The following is a 22,947-nucleotide window of genomic DNA, read 5'->3' as shown; positions in this document are numbered from 1 at the left end:
TCTGCTCTCCTCCCCCGTGTCTCTGCTCTCCTCCCCCGTGTCTCTGCTCTCCTCCCCGTGTCTCTGTTCTCCTCCCCCGTCTCTGCTCTCCTCCCCGCCTCTGCTCTCCTCCCCGTGTCTCTACTCTCCTCCCCGTGTCTCTGCTCTCCTCCCCCTTGTCTCTGCTCTCCTCCCGTGTCTCTGCTCTCCTCCCTTGTCTCTGCTCTCCTCCCTGTCTCTGCTCTCCTCCCCCAGTGTCTCTGCTCTCCTCCCCCCGTGTCTCTGCTCTCCTCCCCTCGTGTGTCTGCTCTCCTCCCCATGTCTCTACTCTCCTCCCCGTGTCTCTGCTCTCCTCCCCCGTGTCTCTGCTCTCCTCCCCGTGTCTCTGCTCTCCTCCCCCGTGTCTCTGCTCTCCTCACCCCGTGACTCTGCTCTCCTCCCCATCTCTGTTCTCCTCCCCCCTTGTCTCTGCTCTCCTCCCCCCTTGTCTCTGCTCTCCTCCCCGTGTCTCTGTTCTCCTCCCCCGTCTCTGCTCTCCTCCCCGTCTCTGCTCTCCTCCCCCCTTGTCTCTGCTCTCCTCCACCCTTGTCTCTGCTCTCCTCCCCGTGTCCCTGCTCTCCTCTCCTGTGTCTCCGCTCTCCTCCCCCGTGTCTCTGCTCTCCTCCCGTGTCTCCGCTCTCCTTGTCTCCGCTCTCCTCCCCCTGTGTCTCTGTTCTCCTCCCCCTGTGTCTCTGCTCTCCTCCCCCGTGTCTCTGCTCTCATCCCCGTGTCTCTGCTCTCTTCCCTGTCTCCACTCCCCCCGTGTCTCTACTCTCCTCCCCGTGTCTCTGCTCTCCTCCCCGTGTCTCTGCTCTCCTCCCCGTGTCTCCGCTCTCATCCCCCGTGTCTCCGCTCTCCTTGTCTCTGATCTACCCACGTGTCCCCTATCGCCTCCCCATCTTTCCCTCTCCGTCTCCCTTCTCGACTTCCCCCATCCTTGCCCTCTCTTCCCCCTCCCCTTGTCTATCTTCTCCCCCCGTCTTCCGAATTTCACTCCCTCCTCTTCCTCCCCTAACTTTTCCCTCACAATCACCAGTCTTCCTCTTCCTCTCTTTTCCTCATCTTTCCACTCTCCCAGTTTCCCCTTCTCCCTCCCCGTTCCCCCTCTCTCCCTCCCCCGTTTCCCTTCTCTCCCCGATTCCCCCTCCCCTTTCCCCCCCCTCTCCCTCCCCCATTTCCCTTCTCTCCCTGTTTCCCCCTCCCGTCTCACCCCTCTTCCTCCCGTTTCCTTGTCTCCCCCCTCTCCCTCCCCCGTTTCCCTTCTCTCTGTTTCCCCATCCCTCCCCAGTTTCCCTTCTCTGTTTCCCCCTCCCGTCTCCCCCCTCTCCCTCCCCCGTTTCCCCCTCTCCTGTCTACCCCTCTCCTTCCCCATTTTCCCGTCTTCCTTCTCTCCCAGTTTCACCCTCTCCTGTCTCCCCTCTCCCTCCCCGTTTCCCATCTCCCCCTTGTTTTTTCCTCTTCTGTCTCCCCCCTCTCTCTCACCCATATCTCCCTCCCTCTGTTTCCCCCTCTCCCACACCGTTTCATCCCTCTCCATCCCCCTGCTTCCCCCTCTGCCCTCTCCCTATTCCCTCTCCCTCCCTGTTTCCCCCTTCTCCCCACCCTCATTTCCCTTCTCTCCCTCCCCCTCCATGTTTTCCCCCTCTCCCTCCCCGTTTCCCCGTCTCCCTTTCCCCCATCTCTCTTCTATCCCCCCTCTCCCTCCCCCTGCTTACGTCTCCCCCCCATTTACCCCCCCCCCCCCACCCCGGTTTCCCTTCTCTCCCTCCCCCTGTATCCCCCTCTCCCCCCCATATCCCCCCACCCCGGTTTCCCTTCTCTCCCTCCCCCCCTGTGTAGGTGAGAACCGTTGAATCATTGCCTGGGAAGAATGAGAGAAGGTTCGCTTTCATTCCGCGCTCAGACTCTTTGCTAATCCATGCAATTAAGGCCAGTGATTCATCCCCGTTTTGTTCGGTTACGGTTATAGTGCAGAGGCCCAGACAAAATAATTTGGAGCAGATTACTGAGATAATTGCATTTATTTGCTACCCGTGAATCTAGGTCAGAATCTGATTTATCGCGGCTCTCAGGCGCTGGAGGTTCAGTTCCCATCCTATAAATCTTAAAGGGATTGCCAAAGCCGTCTGTGCAGTTTCCTAACCTCCCCCATCAGCGTATACACCCTCAAACCCAGACACCCCCAAACCCAGACACCCCCAAACCCAGACACCCCCAAACCCAGACACCTCCAAACCCATACACCCCCAAACCCAGATACCCCCAAACCCAGACACCCCCAAACCCAGACACCCCCAAACCCAGACACCCCCAAACCCATACACCCCCAAACCCATACACCCCCAAACCCAGAAACCTCCACACCTATACACCCTCAAACCTATACACCTCCAAACCCACACCCCCCCAAACCCATACACCCCCAAACCCACAGTGCCAGAGTTCCAGATTCACCATTACATCCCGTAACTTGGCATTAACCTGCATTAGCGTCACGTTAATATTAATCGCGTATCTTCACAGGACGACGCGTTCTTCCCCGTAAAGAGCATAGCGGTAATTATAACAGCCGTTAGTGATAATGACATGCAAATTATATGCAAAATGATGAGGCGTGATTATAACGTGGCATAGCCACTAAAGAAAGTTAAAGTTAACGCGGGGACTTGGCGTAACGTTAGCTAGGTTATACCAAAACGTGGAGTTACTCACACCCAGGCAGTGACAGGGATTTTATAGGGTCTGCGGGTAACCCCACAGTGAGGTGATATAACTAACATAGCGTTATTTCCCTCTCTCTCACTGTGAGATAAACCCCTATTTCCGTGTCTGGATGGGGGTAACCCCACAGTGAGGTGATATAACTAACATAGCGTTATTTCCCTCTCTCTCACTGTGAGATAAACCCCTATTTCCGGGTCTGGATGGGGGTAACCCCACAGTGAGGTGATATAACTAACATAGCGTTATTTTCCTCTCTCACCGTGAGATAAACCCCTATTTACGGGTCCGGATGGGGGTAACCCCAAAGTGAGGTGATATAACTAACATAGCGTTATTTCCCTCTCTCTCACTGTGAGATAAACCCCTATTTCCGGGTCTGGATGGGGGTAACCCCACAGTGAGGGGATATAACTAACATAGCGTTATTTCCCTCTCTCACCGTAAAATAAACCCCTATTTCCGGGTCTGGTTGGGGGTAACCCCAAAGTGAGGTGATATAACTAACATAGCGTTATTTTCCTCTCTCACCGTGAGTTAAACCCCTATTTCCGGGTCTGGATGAGGGTAACCCCACAGTGAGGTGATATAACTAACATAGTGTTATTTCCCTCTCTCTCACCGTGAGATAAACCCCTATTTCCGGGTCTGGATGGGGGTAACCCCAAAGTGAGGTGATATAACTAACATAGCGTTATTTCTCTCTCTCACCGTGAGATAAACCCCTATTTCCGGGTCTGGATGGGGGTAACCCCACAGTGAGGGGATATAACTAACATGGCGTTATTTCCCTCTCTCTCGCCGTGAGTTAAACCCCTATTTCCGGGTCTGGATGGGAGTAACCCCACAGTGAGGTGATATAACTAACATAGCGTTATTTCCCTCTCTCTCACCGTGAGATAAACCCCTATTTCCGGGTCTGGATGGGGGTAACCCCAAAGTGAGGTGATATAACTAACATAGCGTTATTTTCCTCTCTCACCGTGAGTTAAACCCCTATTTCCGGGTCTGGATGAGGGTAACCCCACAGTGAGGTGATATAACTAACATAGTGTTATTTCCCTCTCTCTCACCGTGAGATAAACCCCTATTTCCGGGTCTGGATGGGGGTAACCCCAAACTGAGGTGATATAACTAACATAGCGTTATTTCTCTCTCTCGCCGTGAGTTATACCCCTATTTCCGGGTCTGGATGGGGGTAACCCCACAGTGAGGCGATATAACTAACATGGCGTTATTTCCCTCTCTCTCGCCGTGAGTTAAACCCCTATTTCCGGGTCTGGATGGGGGTAACCCCACAGTGAGGTGATATAACTAACATAGCGTTATTTCCCTCTCTCTCACAGTGAGATAAACCCCCTATTTCCGGCTCTGGATGGGGGTAACCCCACAGTGCGGTGATATAACTAACACAGCGTTATTTCCCCCTCTCACGTGAGATAAACCCCTATTTCCGTCTCTGGACGGGAGTAACACTAAGGCTGCATCCAGACACTGCAGCCGTGCGGAGGCTGAGGGAAAGCGGGTTCTTTCCCTGGCCTTTGTACGCGCGCCCTCCGGGGGCGCGTATGGGCGGGCTAGTGACATCACGGAGCTGGTTCGCCCTCATTGGGCGAGCCGCTCACGTGACCGTCCTATCGCATGAGAAATCAGTTTTGATTTATTTCATGCGCACCGCGCCCGTCCGCACGCTGTATAGACGCGATCACTGCCTTTAGATCTGCCCCTCTATGGACACAGCCTAAGACGCACCGTCACGTTACTGGGAGATAACACCACATGATGCTACAATAACGTGACGGTGACCCCATGCTAATGACATGTAGAACAGACGCTGCTTCTGCATATAATTAGCTGAGAGGAGACACGGTGACCTCAGGGAACATCACGCCCGCTCCTGTTATAGGTCACGTCCCGTTATGAGACCGGATTTAACCACGCTTAGTGGATATAGCCCTAGATTGCAGAGGTTCAGTAACAGGAAGAAGAAGATAGAGGCTTATGGGAGTTTAAGGTCAACCACTGTTAACCCGCCTCTCAGTCATGTAACACCACTATATCCTCTCCTGTCACTTCCCCCCTCTCCTGTCACTCCCCCCTCTCCTGTCACTCCCCCCCCTCCTGTCACTTCCCCCCCTCTCCTGTCACTCCCCTCTCACCTGTCACTGTCCCCTCCCTCCCTCTCTCCTGTCACTCCCCCCTCTCCTGTCACTGCCCCCTCCCTCCCTCTCTCCTGTCACTTCCCCCCTCTCCTGTCACTCCCCTCTCTCCTGTCACTTCCCCCCTCTCCTGTCACTCCCCCCTCTCCTGTCACTTCCCCCCCTCTCCTGTCACTGCCCCCTCCCTCCCTCTCTCCTGTCACTTCCCCCCCTCTCCTGTCACTCCCCCTCTCCTGTCACTTCCCCCCTCTCCTGTCACTGCCCCCTCCCTCCCTCTCCTGTCACTTCCCCCCCTGTCCTGGCACTCCCCCCTCCTGTCACTTCCCCCCCTCTCCTGTCACTGCCCCCTCCCTCCCTCTCTCCTGTCACTTCCCCCCCTCTCATGTCACTCCCCCCTCTCCTGTCACTTCCCCCCCCTCTCCTGTCACTGCCCCCTCCCTCCCTCTCTCCTGTCACTTCCCCCCTCTCCTGTCACTGCCCCCTCACCTCACCCGTCACTTCCCCCCCTCTCCTGTCACTGCCCCCCTCTCCTGTCACTTCCCCCCCTCTCCTGTCACCGCCCCCTCTCCAGTCACTTACCCCCCCCCCCTCTTCTCTCTCCAATCATCGCCCCCCTCTCCTGTCATTTTGGTCATGATGATTGAAGAAGAAAGTTAATATTTTTTTATAATATAGTAAGATAAGGGAATATTCAGCCAATTAAAAAAAAACTCCCAAGCTCGACCCTTGTTAGTACAAGCGGCACTTACATTTTATCCCTGCCGCCATTGGTCTGCAGGATGTTATTGAGTTAACTAAGATTTGCTGGCACAACGAAACCCTCCGCCTCCTCTGCCCCATGCTACCCAATGACTGCTACTTCCTCCTGTCAGGCTGCAGCATTGATAGCTAACCAACACTGTGCATTATGACGTCACATGATGAACTCATGTGACATCACAGTGCTGTGGTCAGGTGCCTTGCCTACCTAGCCAAAGGCAGAAAGTATTTTGTGGAGAGGAGACAGCCAGCATCCAGCCAGGAAACTCTTTGTTGTGGGGGAGAGGAGCCCAGCCAGGAAACTCTTTGTTATGAGGGAGAGGAGCCCAACCAGGAAACTCTTTGTTGTGGGGGAGAGGAGCCCAGCCAGGAAACTCTTTGTTGTGGGGGAGAGGAGCCCAGCCAGCCAACCAGGAAACTCTTTGTTGTGGGGGGAGAGGAGCCCAGCCAACCAGGAAACTCTTTGTTGTGGGGGAGAGGAGCCCAGCCAGCCAACCAGGAAACTCTTTGTTGTGGGGGAGAGGAGCCCAGCCAACCAGGAAACTCTTTGTTGTGGGGGAGAGGCGCCCAGCCAGCCAGGAAACTCTTTGTTGTGGGGGAGAGGAGCCCAGCCAGCCAACCAGGAAACTCTTTGTTGTGGGGGAGAGGAGCCCAGCCAGGAAACTCTTTGTTATGAGGGAGAGGAGCCCAACCAGGAAACTCTTTGTTGTGGGGGAGAGGAGCCCAGCCAGGAAACTCTTTGTTGTGGGGGAGAGGAGCCCAGCCAGCCAACCAGGAAACTCTTTGTTGTGGGGGGAGAGGAGCCCAGCCAACCAGGAAACTCTTTGTTGTGGGGGAGAGGAGCCCAGCCAGCCAACCAGGAAACTCTTTGTTGTGGGGGAGAGGAGCCCAGCCAACCAGGAAACTCTTTGTTGTGGGGGAGAGGCGCCCAGCCAGCCAGGAAACTCTTTGTTGTGGGGGAGAGGAGCCCAGCCAGCCAACCAGGAAACTCTTTGTTGTGGGGGAGAGGAGCCCAGCCAGGAAACTCTTTGTTATGAGGGAGAGGAGCCCAACCAGGAATCTCTTTGTTGTGGGGGAGAGGAGCCCAGCCAGGAAACTCTTTGTTGTGGGGGAGAGGAGCCCAGCCAGCCAACCAGGAAACTCTTTGTTGTGGGGGGAGAGGAGCCCAGCCAACCAGGAAACTCTTTGTTGTGGGGGAGAGGAGCCCAGCCAGCCATCCAGGAAACTCTTTGTTGTGGGGGAGAGGAGCCCAGCCAACCAGGAAACTCTTTGTTGTGGGGGAGAGGCGCCCAGCCAGCCAGGAAACTCTTTGTTGTGGGGGAGAGGAGCCCAGCCAGCCAACCAGGAAACTCTTTGTTGTGGGGGAGAGGAGCCCAGCCAGCCAACCAGGAAACTCTTTGTTGTGGGGGGAGAGGAGCCCAGCCAACCAGGAAACTCTTTGTTGTGGGGGGAGAGGAGCCCAGCCAACCAGGAAACTCTTTGTTGTGAGGGAGAGGAGCCCAGCCAGCCAACCAGGAAACTCTTTGTTGTGGGGGAGAGGAGCCCAGCCAGCCATCCAGGAAACTCTTTGTTGTGGGGGAGAGGAGCCCAGCCAACCAGGAAACTCTTTGTTGTGGGGGAGAGGCGCCCAGCCAGCCAGGAAACTCTTTGTTGTGGGGGAGAGGAGCCCAGCCAGCCAACCAGGAAACTCTTTGTTGTGGGGGAGAGGAGCCCAGCCAGCCAACCAGGAAACTCTTTGTTGTGGGGGGAGAGGAGCCCAGCCAACCAGGAAACTCTTTGTTGTGAGGGAGAGGAGCCCAGCCAGCCAACCAGGAAACTCTTTGTTGTGAGGGAGAGGAGCCCAGCCAGCCAACCAGGAAACTCTTTGTTGTGGGGGAGAGGAGCCCAGCCAACCAGGAAACTCTTTGTTGTGGGGGAGAGGAGCCCAGTCAGCCAACCAGGAAACTCTTTGTTGTGGGGGAGAGGAGCCCAGCCAGCCAACCAGGAAACTCTTTGTTGTGGGGGGAGAGGAGCCCAGCCAGCCAACCAGGAAACTCTTTGTTGTGGGGGAGAGGAGCCCAGTCAGCCAACCAGGAAACTCTTTGTTGTGGGGGAGAGGAGCCCAGTCAGCCAACCAGGAAACTCTTTGTTGTGGGGGAGAGGAGCCCAGTCAGCCAACCAGGAAACTCTTTGTTGTGGGGGAGAGGAGCCCAGTCAGCCAACCAGGAAACTCTTTGTTGTGGGGGAGAGGAGCCCAGTCAGCCAACCAGGAAACTCTGTGTTGTGGGGGAGAGGAGCCCAGCCAGGAAACTCTTTGTTGTGGGGGAGAGGAGCCCAGCCAGGAAACTCTTTGTTGTGGGGGAGAGGAGCCCAGCCAGGAAACTCTTTGTTGTGGGGGTAAGGAGCCCAGCCAGGAAACTCTTTGTTGTGGGGGAGAGGAGCCCAGTCAGCCAACCAGGAAACTCTTTGTTGTGGGGGAGAGGAGCCCAGTCAGCCAACCAGGAAACTCTGTGTTGTGGGGGAGAGGAGCCCAGCCAGGAAACTCTTTGTTGTGTGGGAGAGGAGCCCAGCCAGGAAACTCTGTGTTGTGGGGGAAAGGAGCCCAGTCAGCCAACCAGGAAACACTGTGTTGTGGGGGAGAGGAGCCCAGCCAGGAAACTCTTTGTTGTGGGGGAGAGGAGCCCAGCCAGGAAACTCTTTGTTGTGGGGGAGAGGAGCCCAGCCAGGAAACTCTTTGTTGTGGGGGAAAGGAGCCCAGCCAGGAAACTCTTTGTTGTGGGGGAAAGGAGCCCAGTCAGCCAACCAGGAAACTCTTTGTTGTGGGGGAGAGGAGCCCAGTCAGCCAGGAAACTTTGTTGTGGTGGAGAGGAGCCCAGTCAGCCAGCCAGGAAACTCTTTGTTATGAGGGAGAGGAGCCCAGCCAGGAAACTCTTTGTTGTGGGGGAGAGGAGCCCAGTCAGCCAGGAAACTTTGTTGTGGTGGAGAGGAGCCCAGTCAGCCAGCCAGGAAACTCTTTGTTATGAGGGAGAGGAGCCCAGCCAGGAAACTCTTTTTTGTAGGGGAGAGGAGCCCAGTCAACCAGGAAACTCTTTGTTGTGGGGGAGAGGAGCCCAGCCAGCCAACCAGGAAACTCTTTGTTGTGGGGGAGAGGAGCCCAGTCAGCCAACCAGGAAACTCTTTGTTGTGGGGGAGAGGAGCCCAGCCAGCCAACCAGGAAACTCTTTGTTGTGGGGGAGAGGAGCCCAGCCAGCCAACCAGGAAACTCTTTGTTGTGGGGGAGAGGAGCCCAGTCAGCCAACCAGGAAACTCTTTGTTGTGGGGGAGAGGAGCCCAGCCAGCCAACCAGGAAACTCTTTGTTGTGGGGGAGAGGAGCCCAGTCAGCCAACCAGGAAACTCTTTGTTGTGGGGGAGAGGAGCCCAGTCAGCCAACCAGGAAACTCTTTGTTGTGGGGGAGAGGAGCCCAGTCAGCCAAACAGGAAACTCTTTGTTGTGGGGGAGAGGAGCCCAGCCAGCCAACCAGGAAACTCTTTGTTGTGGGTGGAGAGGAGCCCAGCCAGCCAACCAGGAAACTCTTTGTTGTGGGGGAGAGGAGCCCAGCCAACCAGGAAACTGTTTGTTGTGGGGGAGAGGAGCCCAGTCAGCCAACCAGGAAACTCTTTGTTGTGGGGGAGAGGAGCCCAGTCAGCCAACCAGGAAGCTCTTTGTTGTGGGGGAGAGGAGCCCAGTCAGCCAACCAGGAAACTCTTTGTTGTGGGGGAGAGGAGCTCAGCCAGGAAACTCTTTGTTGTGGGGGAAAGGAGCCCAGCCAGGAAACTCTTTGTTGTGGGGGAGAGGAGCCCAGCCAGGAAACTCTTTGTTGTGGTGGAGAGGAGCCCAGCCAACAAGGAAACTCTTTGTTGTGGGGGAGAGGAGCCCAGACAGGAAACTCTTTGTTATGAGGGAGAGGAGCCCAGACAGGAAACTCTTTGTTGTGGGGGAGAGGAACCCAGTCAGCCAACCAGGAAACTCTTTGTTGTGGGGGAGAGGAGCCCAGTCAGCCAACCAGGAAGCTCTTTGTTGTGGGGGAGAGGAGCCCAGTCAGCCAACCAGGAAACTCTTTGTTGTGAGGGAGAGGAGCCCAGTCAGCCAACCAGGAAACTCTTTGTTGTGGAGGAGAGGAGCTCAGCCAGCCAGGAAACTCTTTGTTATGAGGGAGAGGAGCCCAGCCAACCAGGAAACTCTTTGTTGTGGGGGGAGAGGAGCCCAGCCAGCCAACCAGGAAACTCTTTGTTGTGGGGGAGAGGAGCCCAGTCAGCCAACCAGGAAACTCTTTATTGTGGGGGAGAGGAGCCCAGCCAACCAGGAAACTCTTTGTTGTGGGGGAGAGGAGCCCAGTCAGCCAACCAGGAAACTCTTTGTTGTGGGGGAGAGGAGCCCAGCCAACCAGGAAACTCTTTGTTGTGGGGGAGAGGAGCCCAGTCAGCCAACCAGGAAACTCTTTGTTGTGGGGGAGAGGAGCCCAGTCAGCCAACCAGGAAACTCTTTGTTGTGGGGGAGAGGAGCCCAGTCAGCCAACCAAGAAACTCTTTGTTGTGGGGGAGAGGAGCCCAGTCAGCCAACCAGGAAGCTCTTTGTTATGGGGGAGAGGAGCCCAGTCAGCCAACCAGGAAACTCTTTGTTGTGGGGGAGAGGAGCCCAGCCAGGAAACTCTTTGTTGTGGGGGAGAGGAGCCCAGCCAGGAAACTCTTTGTTGTGGGGGAGAGGAGCCCAGCCAACAAGGAAACTCTTTGTTGTGGGGGAGAGGAGCCCAGACAGGAAACTCTTTGTTATGAGGGAGAGGAGCCCAGCCAACCAGGAAACTCTTTGTTGTGGGGGAGAGGAGCCCAGCCAGGAAACTCTTTGTTGTGGGGGAGAGGAGCCCAGTCAGCCAACGAGGAAGCTCTTTGTTGTGGGGGAGAGGAGCCCAGTCAGCCAACCAGGAAACTCTTTGTTGTGGGGGAGAGGAGCCCAGTCAGCCAACCAGGAAACTCTTTGTTGTGGGGGAGAGGAGCCCAGCCAGCCAACCAGGAAACTCTTTGTTGTGGGGGAGAGGAGCCCAGCCAGCCAACCAGGAAACTCTTTGTTGTGGGGGAGAGGAGCCCAGTCAGCCAACCAGGAAACTCTTTGTTGTGGGGGAGAGGAGCCCAGCCAGCCAACCAGGAAACTCTTTGTTGTGGGGGAGAGGAGCCCAGTCAGCCAACCAGGAAACTCTTTGTTGTGGGGGAGAGGAGCCCAGTCAGCCAACCAGGAAACTCTTTGTTGTGGGGGAGAGGAGCCCAGTCAGCCAAACAGGAAACTCTTTGTTGTGGGGGAGAGGAGCCCAGCCAGCCAACCAGGAAACTCTTTGTTGTGGGTGGAGAGGAGCCCAGCCAGCCAACCAGGAAACTCTTTGTTGTGGGGGAGAGGAGCCCAGCCAACCAGGAAACTGTTTGTTGTGGGGGAGAGGAGCCCAGTCAGCCAACCAGGAAACTCTTTGTTGTGGGGGAGAGGAGCCCAGTCAGCCAACCAGGAAGCTCTTTGTTGTGGGGGAGAGGAGCCCAGTCAGCCAACCAGGAAACTCTTTGTTGTGGGGGAGAGGAGCTCAGCCAGGAAACTCTTTGTTGTGGGGGAAAGGAGCCCAGCCAGGAAACTCTTTGTTGTGGGGGAGAGGAGCCCAGCCAGGAAACTCTTTGTTGTGGTGGAGAGGAGCCCAGCCAACAAGGAAACTCTTTGTTGTGGGGGAGAGGAGCCCAGACAGGAAACTCTTTGTTATGAGGGAGAGGAGCCCAGACAGGAAACTCTTTGTTGTGGGGGAGAGGAACCCAGTCAGCCAACCAGGAAACTCTTTGTTGTGGGGGAGAGGAGCCCAGTCAGCCAACCAGGAAGCTCTTTGTTGTGGGGGAGAGGAGCCCAGTCAGCCAACCAGGAAACTCTTTGTTGTGAGGGAGAGGAGCCCAGTCAGCCAACCAGGAAACTCTTTGTTGTGGAGGAGAGGAGCTCAGCCAGCCAGGAAACTCTTTGTTATGAGGGAGAGGAGCCCAGCCAACCAGGAAACTCTTTGTTGTGGGGGGAGAGGAGCCCAGCCAGCCAACCAGGAAACTCTTTGTTGTGGGGGAGAGGAGCCCAGTCAGCCAACCAGGAAACTCTTTATTGTGGGGGAGAGGAGCCCAGCCAACCAGGAAACTCTTTGTTGTGGGGGAGAGGAGCCCAGTCAGCCAACCAGGAAACTCTTTGTTGTGGGGGAGAGGAGCCCAGCCAACCAGGAAACTCTTTGTTGTGGGGGAGAGGAGCCCAGTCAGCCAACCAGGAAACTCTTTGTTGTGGGGGAGAGGAGCCCAGTCAGCCAACCAGGAAACTCTTTGTTGTGGGGGAGAGGAGCCCAGTCAGCCAACCAAGAAACTCTTTGTTGTGGGGGAGAGGAGCCCAGTCAGCCAACCAGGAAGCTCTTTGTTATGGGGGAGAGGAGCCCAGTCAGCCAACCAGGAAACTCTTTGTTGTGGGGGAGAGGAGCCCAGCCAGGAAACTCTTTGTTGTGGGGGAGAGGAGCCCAGCCAGGAAACTCTTTGTTGTGGGGGAGAGGAGCCCAGCCAACAAGGAAACTCTTTGTTGTGGGGGAGAGGAGCCCAGACAGGAAACTCTTTGTTATGAGGGAGAGGAGCCCAGCCAACCAGGAAACTCTTTGTTGTGGGGGAGAGGAGCCCAGCCAGGAAACTCTTTGTTGTGGGGGAGAGGAGCCCAGTCAGCCAACGAGGAAGCTCTTTGTTGTGGGGGAGAGGAGCCCAGTCAGCCAACCAGGAAACTCTTTGTTGTGGGGGAGAGGAGCCCAGTCAGCCAACCAGGAAACTCTTTGTTGTGGGGGAGAGGAGCCCAGTCAGCCAACCAGGAAACTCTTTGTTGTGGGGGAGAGGAGCCCAGTCAGCCAACCAGGAAACTCTTTGTTGTGGGGGAGAGGAGCCCAGCCAGCCAACCAGGAAACTCTTTGTTGTGGGGGGAGAGGAGCCCAGCCAGCCAACCAGGAAACTCTTTGTTGTGGGGGAGAGGAGCCCAGCCAACCAGGAAACTCTTTGTTGTGGGGGAGAGGAGCCCAGTCAGCCAACCAGGAAACTCTTTGTTGTGGGGGAGAGGAGCCCAGTCAGCCAACCAGGAAGCTCTTTGTTGTGGGGGAGAGGAGCCCAGTCAGCCAACCAGGAAACTCTTTGTTGTGGGGGAGAGGAGCTCAGCCAGGAAACTCTTTGTTGTGGGGGAGAGGAGCCCAGCCAGGAAACTCTTTGTTGTGGGGGAGAGGAGCCCAGCCAGCCAACCAGAAAACTCTTTGTTGTGGTGGAGAGGAGCCCAGCCAGGAAACTCTTTGTTGTGGGGAGAGGAGCCCAGCCAACCAGGAAACTCTTTGTTGTGGGGGAGAGGAGCCCAGCCAGGAAACTCTTTGTTGTGGGGGAGAGGAGCTCAGTCAGCCAACCAGGAAACTCTTTGTTGTGGGGGAGAGGAGCTCAGCCAGGAAACTCTTTGTTGTGGGGGAGAGGAGCTCAGCCAGCAAACTCGAGGCATAGACTATTTTAATAGTAGTATTTTAATACTGTTTGTATGTATATAGTATCACGTATCTGTCGTCTACATTTAGCACAGGTTGAACTTGATGGACGTACGTCTTTTTTCAACCTCATCTACTATGTAACTATGTAAGTATTATAGTGCAGATTTCTTTGCCTACAATTACCCCACTTTTACCTTAACACATCACGCACCAAGGGGCGTATTTTTCAGAGCCTTTGAGATGAAAAACTGGGGCAAAAGAACAGCGCCAGATTTAGCAAAGGAAATAATCCCACATGGTTTTATGGGTGCGATGTTATTGCACAGATCTCGCTCCCGTTTTGCAGCCGGAGAGACTTTAGCCAGCAGAACACAACGGAGCCCATCGGGTGGAAGTTACAGAAAAGTAGCCTTATTGAATTCTTCCTTACGCTCTTCACTCGCTTAACGGAGATTTAAACCGCCACGAAATTCCGGCGGCAGATTCTCCGGGGACCCCCTGCTTCCTATACGTGTAAATAAAAGCGGGTCCCAGAGGCCAAGTCGCTCCTAGGGTCAAAGTGAACTAATGGCAGTGACATGATTATTAAGTGACAAACGTGTGCTACCTTTATCTATCTGTAATCTTCAGCCAAAGAGATAAAGTGGCATTGTAATAAAGACCGCATAGATTTACAAGGGCCCCGATGAAAATAGAAAAATGCTCATTTTTGCACAAGAAGCAAAATAAGTGAAAATATCGGGGCCTGTGTACTAAGCGCCACAAACAGCTTTTTGGGCGCGACATTTGGCGTACAGATGTCTTGATTTCAATTGCGCTTGTACTAAGATGTGTGTGCGGCTCTGTACTAAGATGATATTTCTCCATTTGCATCTTCAGCGGTAACTTTTTTCCCCCTTTTTTATTTCGCACAGAAATGGCTGCCGCTGGGCGCATAGAAATGGCTGGCGCTGGGTGCAGAGAAATGGCGGCGCTGGGTGCACAGAAATAGCTGGCACTGGGCACACAGAAATGGTGGCGCTCGGCGCACAGAAATGGCGGCGCTGGGCGCACAGAAATGGCTGGCGCTGGGCGCACAGAAATGGCTGGCGCTGGATGCACAGAAATGGCGGTGCTGGGTCCACAGAAATGGCTGGCGCTGGATGCACAGAAATGGCGGTGCTGGGCGTACAGAAATGGCTGGCGCTGGGCACACAGAAATGGCGGTGCTGGGCGCACAGAAATGGCGGCGCTGGGCGCACAGAAATGGCGGCGCTGGGCGCACAGAAATGGCTGGCGCTGGGCGCACACAAATGGTGGCGCTGGGCGCACAGAAATGGCTGGCGCTGGGCGCACAGAAATGGCTGGCGCTGGGTGCACAGAAATGGCGGCGCTGGGTGCACAGAAATGGCCGGTGCTGGGTGCACAGAAATGGTGGTGCTGGGAGTACAGAAATGGCGGCGCTGGGCACACAGAAATGGCGGAACTGGGCGCACAGAAATGGCGGCGCTGGGCACACAGAAATGGCGGAGATGGGTGCACAGAAATGGCTGGCGCTGGGCGCACAGAATTGGCTGGCGCTGGGAGTACAGAAATGGCGGCGCTGGGCGCACAGAAATGGCGGAGATGGGTGCACAGAAATGGTTGGCGCTGGGTGCACAGAAATGGCTGGCGCTGGGCGTACAGAAATGGTGGCGCTGGGCGCACAGAAATGGCAGGTGCTCGGCGCACAGAAATGGCCGGCGCTGGGCGCACAGAAATGGCGGCGCTGGGTGCACAGAAATGGCTGGCGATGGGTACACAGAAATGGCTGGCGCTGGGTGCACAGAAATGGCGGCGCTTGGCGTACAGAAATGGCGGCGCTGGGCGTACAGAAATGGCGGCGCTGGGCGCACAGAAATGGCGGAGATGGGTGCACAGAAATGGCGGCGCTGGGTGCACCGAAATGGCCGGCGCAGGGCGTACAGAAATGGCTGGCGCTGGGCGCACAGAAATGGCGGCGCTGGGTGCACAGAAATGGCTGGCGCTGGGTGCACAGAAATGGCGGCGCTGGGCGTACATAAATGGCGGTGCTGGGCGCACAGAAATGACCGGTGCTGGGCGCACAGAAATGACCAGCACTGGGCATTCAGAAATGGTGATGCTGGGTACGTAGAAATGGCCGGCGCTGGGCGCACACAAATGGCGGCACTTGGTGCACAGAAATGGTGGCGCTGGGCTCATAGAAATAGCGGCGTTGGGAACACAGAAATCGCGTCACAGCGCACAGAAATGTCCGCCGCTCGGTATACAGAAATGGCGGTGCTAGGCGCACAGAAATGGTGGCACTGGGCGCACAGAATTGGCAGCCTTGGGCGCACAGAAATGGCGGCATTCGGCGCACAGAAATGGCGGCGCTGGGTGCACAGATGTTACTGGAATGTACTAGAAAAAGCAGCAAAATATCCGCCAAGTGCCACACTAAAAATTCTGTTTATATCGTTAGCGCAGAATTAAGTCGCTTTGTATCAACCCAGCCATGTGCCTGACGCAGCGCGGAGGTTTCACTACACAGGGAAAGTAATGTGTTATTGTCACAGCGCGGCGATTATACATAATATGGCGCTAATACTATATATTTACTGATACCGGTTATAAATAAAATATAGATCTTTTTATTTTAATATAAATTGTATCAGTCAGGTTTTGAACACGATGCGATGCATCAAAAGTAACAACAAAGTGTCATATGTGTCACATAACACAAGGTTTGTGGCACTTATTAGCACTGAAACTGTGATGCACAATACAATTTAAGATCCGTTTTTAGGATACAGCACTGAATGAAGGCCCCTGTACCTTAAAGGCGCAATTCATGCTTTTAAAAAATATATTATTTTTTTTTTTTTTTTTTTTTAACATACTGTAGGATAGAAGCAGGGGGTCTCCGGAAGTGAACCCCGTTAATTTCAGCTCCGGGGACCCCCTGCTTCCGGAGATACAGAGCTCCGAAGGGGCTGCCGGTATCTTGGCAACGTTTAAAGATCCTGGGTTTTGTGGGCCAATAGGAAGCCGCAGTGGATGACATTCACGGAGCTTCGAAACTCCGCCATCACGGGATCCCAGCTAGCCGAGCTGAGCGGCTGCCGGCGCCCCCTACGGAGGTCTGTATCTCCAGAAGCAGGGGGTCCCCTGAGCTGAAATGAATGGGGTTCACTTCCGGGGACCCCCCGCTTCAATCCTATGTTAAAGAATAAAAATCACCTGCTTGGATTGCATCTTATGGGGCAATTAAATCTTCCTATAGAAGCTGATATATTCTGTAAATAAAAGCTGATTTTGACGCTTATTATTCGGTTAACTGCGTCACTTCTGCGGTTCTACCTTGTTTTCACGTAGAAGCGTTTATGAAAGAGGAAATCGCCTGTATACTATCAAAGTTTGGAGGTGCTGCATGCGTCGGGAAGGGGGGAGGGGGGAGATCAGGCATTATTACATTACATCGGCCCGGGTCTGTGCATCCGAAACAATGAAAAGGCCACAGAACGCGCAGTAAACATGAACCCCTATAGCGCCAGAGGTGGTCTGCGTAGGGCCGCCAAACAGGAGACAAGGGGACGTCTTGCTCCGCAGAATTTACAATCTAAACGCATGTCTGGTAATCCCATTTTAGGTTTGTTACTTGGGGTGTGTGGCAGGACGGCCTGTAGGCCAGGTCAGACAATAGTCTGTCTGTTAACATTACCTGGCGCAGTTCTTACCAAGAGAACAGCTTTAACAGCCTGTGAGCCACCTGTTTAGCAGTGGCTGATCTCACAGGGAAGGCCTCAGGATATCTGGTGGCATAATCTGCAACAACTAGTATGAAGTTATGTCCCTTCGCAGAGGGATCTAAAGGTCATAGCAGATCTACACCAAACCTCTCGAATGGGACCGAGACCAAGGGCAAAGGAACCAAGGGAGTCGGCTTCTGTCCCTGTTGGCTAGTTAACTGAAATTCAGGACATGTCTCACATAGTTTCATGATATCACCATATATGCCTGGCCAGTAGAACCGGGACGAGATGCGGCCGGTGGTTTTAACTCTGCCCAAATGACCACCCCATGGGAGAGTATGGGCAAGGGTAAACACTGTTTTAATAAAAACTTTAGGGACCAATATTTGTTGAATGACCTCCCCTGTTTGTTGTAACTTTATTCATACGATATAGGATTCAGTAGTTCGAAATGTGGAAACACCCTTACACTTTGTTCATTCACTATGTTATCATTGACCCATACCACCTTCTCATATTGTCTAGCCAGAGCTGGGTCTTCCCTCTGCCTCTGACGAAGTCTGGAAATTCCCATATCTGTGTGTTCCCCATCCTGGTCATCTCCTGCCATGACTTGCAGTCTGTTTGGCTGACTAAGGTTAACAAGAGTCCCAGCCTTTCTTAACCAGTCCTCTTTTTCCACACGTCTCTGTTTACGCGTCTTTAGGAGGTGGCGTAAGTGGGGAAAGATCTCTGGGGAAAAGGGGAACAAGTCCCCAGGCTTCTCTGGTATCGGATTAGGGGCCAACAATGTTCCCAAGTAGGGCCATTCTCGGCCAAGTAGAAGAGGGGCAGGTAGCCAGGAGCAACTCCTACTAGTATCTAGCCTCCCGATCATTGATGCGGAGGAGGATGTTCGCCGTCGGGTATTTCTTTGTATCCCCATGGATACATTCGATATTCCATGGAGATTCATAGGATAGTCGGTTGTTTTTAATTAGGCCCTCTAGGATCAGGGTTTTTTCAGATCCTGAGTCCACAAGGGCTTTTACTGTTTTCCCCTCTACTGATGCTGGGACCAACCACGGATCGTGGTCCCCTCGGAGAGAAACCATGGCAGTGGTTCTGGCATAGGAACAGTCCATCTTATCCTCTCCTGAGTCAGCAAACTCGGTCGTTAGTCGAGCCTCTCGACGGTGATCGGCGTTCGGACCTCTCCGCTGTGGGACGGGTTCCTCCCTTCTGTTTGGTGGTGGAATCCTCTCCACGGGTGATGGGAGTCCAGGATCTCGGGGGATACTGTGGTTGGCATCCTCCCTTTGGTGATCCAATGGCCTCAATCCGGGACGGTCGTCTCTGAGAGTTTGTACGCGGACCCCTCCGAGATGGGAAAGGGTCTTCCGATCGGGTTGACTGGACATCCCGAGCTTGCGGATGGTAGACCCTCGATTGTCTGCTCTTCTGCCTGTGGCATCACCGCAAGTAGCTGATGTTTGCGTGGGCTGATCCCAGCTACCCTCTTGGCTGTCATCCCGAAGAAAGTTTTGCACCATGCGGGCCGCTGAATCTAGGGAAGTTACAGCATGCTTTTTTACCCAGGAGCGGGAGGAGAGGGCCAGTATCTGTATGAACTGCTCGAGCACAAACTGTTCAAGGATCTCTGCCTTGATATGCTTCTCTGGTTGTATACACCTGGTACATAAGTCTACTAAGCGGTGGGCTATGACCCGGAGTCTGTCTCTGTTGGTGTATTTGACAGTCCGGAAGCGCTGTCGGTAGGTCTCTGGATGAGGCCTAGGCGATCCAGAATAGCAGCCTTTAGTCGCTAATAGTCCGTGGCCTCGTCTGTCAGAAGAGCCTGGTAGGCTGCCTGAGCTTCTCCTATGAGGAGTGGCGCCAGAGTAATTACCCAGTGATCAACTATCCAGCCGTGAGCCATGGATACCCTTTCAAAAGTGATGAGGAATGCCTCTGGGTCTTCTGTTGGCTTCATTTTAGGCAGCATCACCGGTGGGTTATTTGGTATCTCTGGTCTGACTGAGGCTGGACTTGGAGCCAGCATTTGGAGGAGCTTTTCTGTTTGCTGAGCCTGCATCTCATCTCGCTGGGCTTGCTGGTGCAGGAACTGAGAAAAAATTTCCTCCATTTTCCTTTTCTTTATATATATATTTTTTTAATTTGTGTGGCCCTCTGGATACAGGGGCCATCCGATCCCACTTCTGACACCACCTGGAGCAGGATGGCCTGTAGGCAAGGTCAGATAATAGTCCACACGTGCAGTTTCAGGGTAAACCAAATGTTGAGTGGTTTTATTTCTCTACAACTCAAATAAACATTTGGGCACACTGTCCTTTTAAGATAAAACAAAACTAATAAAAAGAACGCCTACTTCCCATTGGGAGATCTTACTAAACATTCCAGGCCCTATCTATCGGGCTGGCTGGCTTTGTCCAGTTCCCAACCCCTAAACATATACCACAATAGTTACAATATTAAAGTCCTTACTGTATCTTTATTTGGGAATCTCTGTCCCTAGAAAGAGTTTAGGAAATCCTTCTGGATAGGAACTTGCACAGGACAGCTCTATGGTCTGAGTCAGCCACCTACTACAAGCAGTAGCCTCCTTATCAAGCTGGTTGTCAGCTGTCTTAGCTTTCTTCCTTATTTATCAAGTATTCCTACTGGGTTCACCTTCTGAGTGCTGGATGAAGGACTCAGCTGTATGTTTCCCAGGCATAATTATCAGTACCTGACTTCACCCTGTCACAGGATGTCTGACATTTTCTAACAAATACCGCTAATTAGACATTAAAACCTTCCATTTCCATGGGATTTGGGGTCAAATAATATTATTTTATACCCTTGACAGGAACCGAACTCTAGAGGTTTCTCACCTGAGAGAACATTGTGTCGCAATAATATGGGAACTAACCACTTCAGTGCCGGCGCTGCAATAGCGATGAAGGGGTTACGTTCATCAAGACAAGAACATCATATATATATATATATATATATATATATATTTATATATATTTATATATATATATATATATAAAAAAATACTGAGTTAAGTTATGGTGAGTAAAAAAAGTGACAAAAACCCTCCACAGGAAAGCAAATATGCAAATATAACTGCATATATACAGTTATATTTGCATATATATATATATATATATATATATATATATATATATATATATATATATATATATATATATATATACAGACCTGTCTAAGACATGGGAATGTGTTCACAAGTGATATTCTTTATTGGCTATACAGTATGCTAACGTTGGAGGTTTTTTGTTGCCACCATAACTTAAAAGGTGATATGGTATATATATATATATATATATATATATATATATATATATATATATATATATATATATACATACACACATACAGTATATAGTGTATATTTATAAAAACGAGACAGCACACAAAGGTAGTACTGTAGTTAAAAAAAACTGTATTGAGTGGTGTACTTAGTGCTCCCTTGAGAAAGCTCCCTCTGTGAGGACCGAAACGTCGGTGTGTGCCACGTACTTCAATACAGGTTTTTTTTAACTACTACCTTTGTGTGCTGTCTCGTTTTTCCTGCATGGCTGTCCAGTGAAAACACTGTATCTATCTCTATCTTACCTCTAAGGGATAAGCACCAACATCTACTCCAACTCCACGTGAGTGCCAGCTGCCTTACTGACTATGTATATATACACACACACTATAGCACATATATAATACAATATTGTATTATATTTATGCTGTAAGTAAGCAAAAAGGGTGGTTAAGTACAATTTATTTAAGTACAGATAATTCTACAGTAAAGAGGTTTCAAATTTCCTGCAGATTTGACAATAAATCTTTTGCCCCTTAAAGGGTGTAAATACAGCATACGCCGCACACTCCCAGCTATATACATACACACATATATATATACTCTATATAAGTTAGGAAATAATGATATTACCTGCTGTAATGGTTTGTTTCCTCTTTTTGTCTTGTACAGCTGCCGTAAAAAGACAGGTTTGGGCGTATTTAGACAAGGTCGTCAAAAGCAGAGGTATATACATATATATATATATATATATATACACACACAATACATATATATACATTTATTTACTACTGTAGAATTATAGAATGTTTAACTATGGTTTTCTATTCCCAATTAAAGAAATGCCCCCAAATGGCTGACCCGTAGATCAAACTGTTATATGGGGTAATAGGAGGAGTTATATGTAGCGGTTATATGGGATAATATGAGTTATAGGGAGCGGTTCTTTGGGGTAGTAGGAGGCGTTATAAGGAGGGGTTATATGGGATAATAGGAGGAGTTATAGGGAGCGGTTATATGGGGTAATAGGAGGCGTTATAAGGAGGGGTATATGGGATAATAGGAGGAATTATAGGGAGCGGTTATATGGGGTAATAGGAGGAGTTATAGGGAGCGGTTATATGGGATAATAGGAGGAGTTATAGGGAGCGGTTATATGGGGTAATAGGAGGCGTTATAAGGAGGGGTATATGGGATAATAGGAGGAATTATAGGGAGCGGTTATATGGGGTAATAGGAGGAGTTATAGGTAGCGGTTATATGGGATAATATAAGTTATAGGGAGCGGTTCTTTGGGGTAGTAGGAGGAGTTATAGGGAGCAGTTATATGGGGTAATAGGAGGAGTTATAGGCAGCGGTTATATGGGGTAATAGGAGGAGTTATAGGGAGAGGTTATATGGGGTAATAGGAGGAGTTATAGGGAGAGGTTAGATGGGGTAATAGGAGGAGTTATAGGGAGCGGTTATATGGGGTAATAGGAGGAGGTATAGGGAGCGGTTATATGGGATAATAGGAGGAGTTATAGGGAGCGGTTATATGGGGTAATAGGAGGCGTTATAAGGAGGGGTATATGGGATAATAGGAGGAATTATAGGGAGCGGTTATATGGGGTAATAGGAGGAGTTATAGGTAGCGGTTATATGGGATAATATAAGTTATAGGGAGCGGTTCTTTGGGGTAGTAGGAGGAGTTATAGGGAGCAGTTATATGGGGTAATAGGAGGAGTTATAGGCAGCGGTTATATGGGGTAATAGGAGGAGTTATAGGGAGAGGTTATATGGGGTAATAGGAGGAGTTATAGGGAGAGGTTAGATGGGGTAATAGGAGGAGTTATAGGGAGCGGTTATATGGGGTAATAGGAGGAGGTATAGGGAGCGGTTATATGGGATAATAGGAGGAGTTATAGGGAGAGGTTAGATGGGGTAATAGGAGGAGTTATAGGGAGCGGTTATATGGTGTAATAGGAGGAGGTATAGGGAGCGGTTATATGGGATAATAGGAGGAGTTATAGGGAGCGGTTATATGGGGTAATAGGAGGAGTTATAGGGAGCGGTTATATGGGGTAATAGGAGGAGTTATAACCTCTACCTAAATGTATATGGGGTAATAGGAGGAGTTATAAGGGGTAATAGGAGGAGTTATAGGGAGAGGTTATATGGGGTAATAGGAGGAGTTATACGGAGCGGTTATATGGGGTAATAGGAGGATTTATAGGGAGTGCTTATGTGGGGTAATAGGAGGTGGTATAGGGAGGGTTTATATGGGGTAATAGAGGGTGTTATAGGGAGGGGTTACGGTATGTGGGGTAATAGGAAGTGTCTAGGATCTGTTGCCGTGTGAGGGGACGGAGCCAGGATCTACACAGAGGGTGGCGCTTTTAAGAGTGGGTGTGGCTAATGTGGTAAATGTGGGTGTGGTGTCCGAGGGAGGCGGGGCCATGAGATACCGTCTGAATCTCCCGCCTTTTCCAATTCTAACAGAAATGTTCCATTCCCCCGTCAGCTCCCGTAACCCTGACGATGCGGGCGTGAGAAATGGGGTGAATGTGATCATATGGAGAAATGTATAATGCAGCATTCCCATCATGCAACACCAGACATGTCCTACACCAAACATCCATTGTCCCCTATAGAATGTATATGCAGTGTCAGACAAGCCAGGCACTGCTTCTTATACAGTACATGGCCTCATCACGTTTTTTTCAGCTATCTGATATATATATATATA

At 51.9% G+C, this 22,947-nt stretch overlaps 1 protein-coding gene across 9 annotated transcripts in view; it reads right to left on the bottom strand.

Annotated features, from left to right (window-relative positions):
• The window catches only part of NTNG1 (netrin G1), a 343,984-nt gene that overhangs the window by 57,262 nt on the left and 263,775 nt on the right, over positions 1–22,947 (bottom strand). For 7 of the 9 annotated variants that reach the window (XM_075617022.1, XM_075617024.1, XM_075617029.1 and 4 more), the window contains one exon: positions 20,853–20,891. The exons of the other annotated variants lie outside the window; for them this stretch is intronic. In XM_075617022.1, the coding sequence (XP_075473137.1) occupies positions 20,853–20,891 (39 nt within the window). The remainder of the gene's footprint in view (positions 1–20,852; positions 20,892–22,947) is intronic. 9 annotated transcript variants of the gene reach the window in all.

The sequence above is a fragment of the Ascaphus truei genome, chromosome 10 (assembly GCF_040206685.1).
Source record: "Ascaphus truei isolate aAscTru1 chromosome 10, aAscTru1.hap1, whole genome shotgun sequence".
In the NCBI taxonomy this organism is placed as follows: Eukaryota; Metazoa; Chordata; class Amphibia; order Anura; family Ascaphidae; genus Ascaphus; species Ascaphus truei.
The sequence above is the reverse complement of the archived record's forward strand: the minus strand, read 5'-3'. Positions and strand labels throughout refer to the sequence as shown.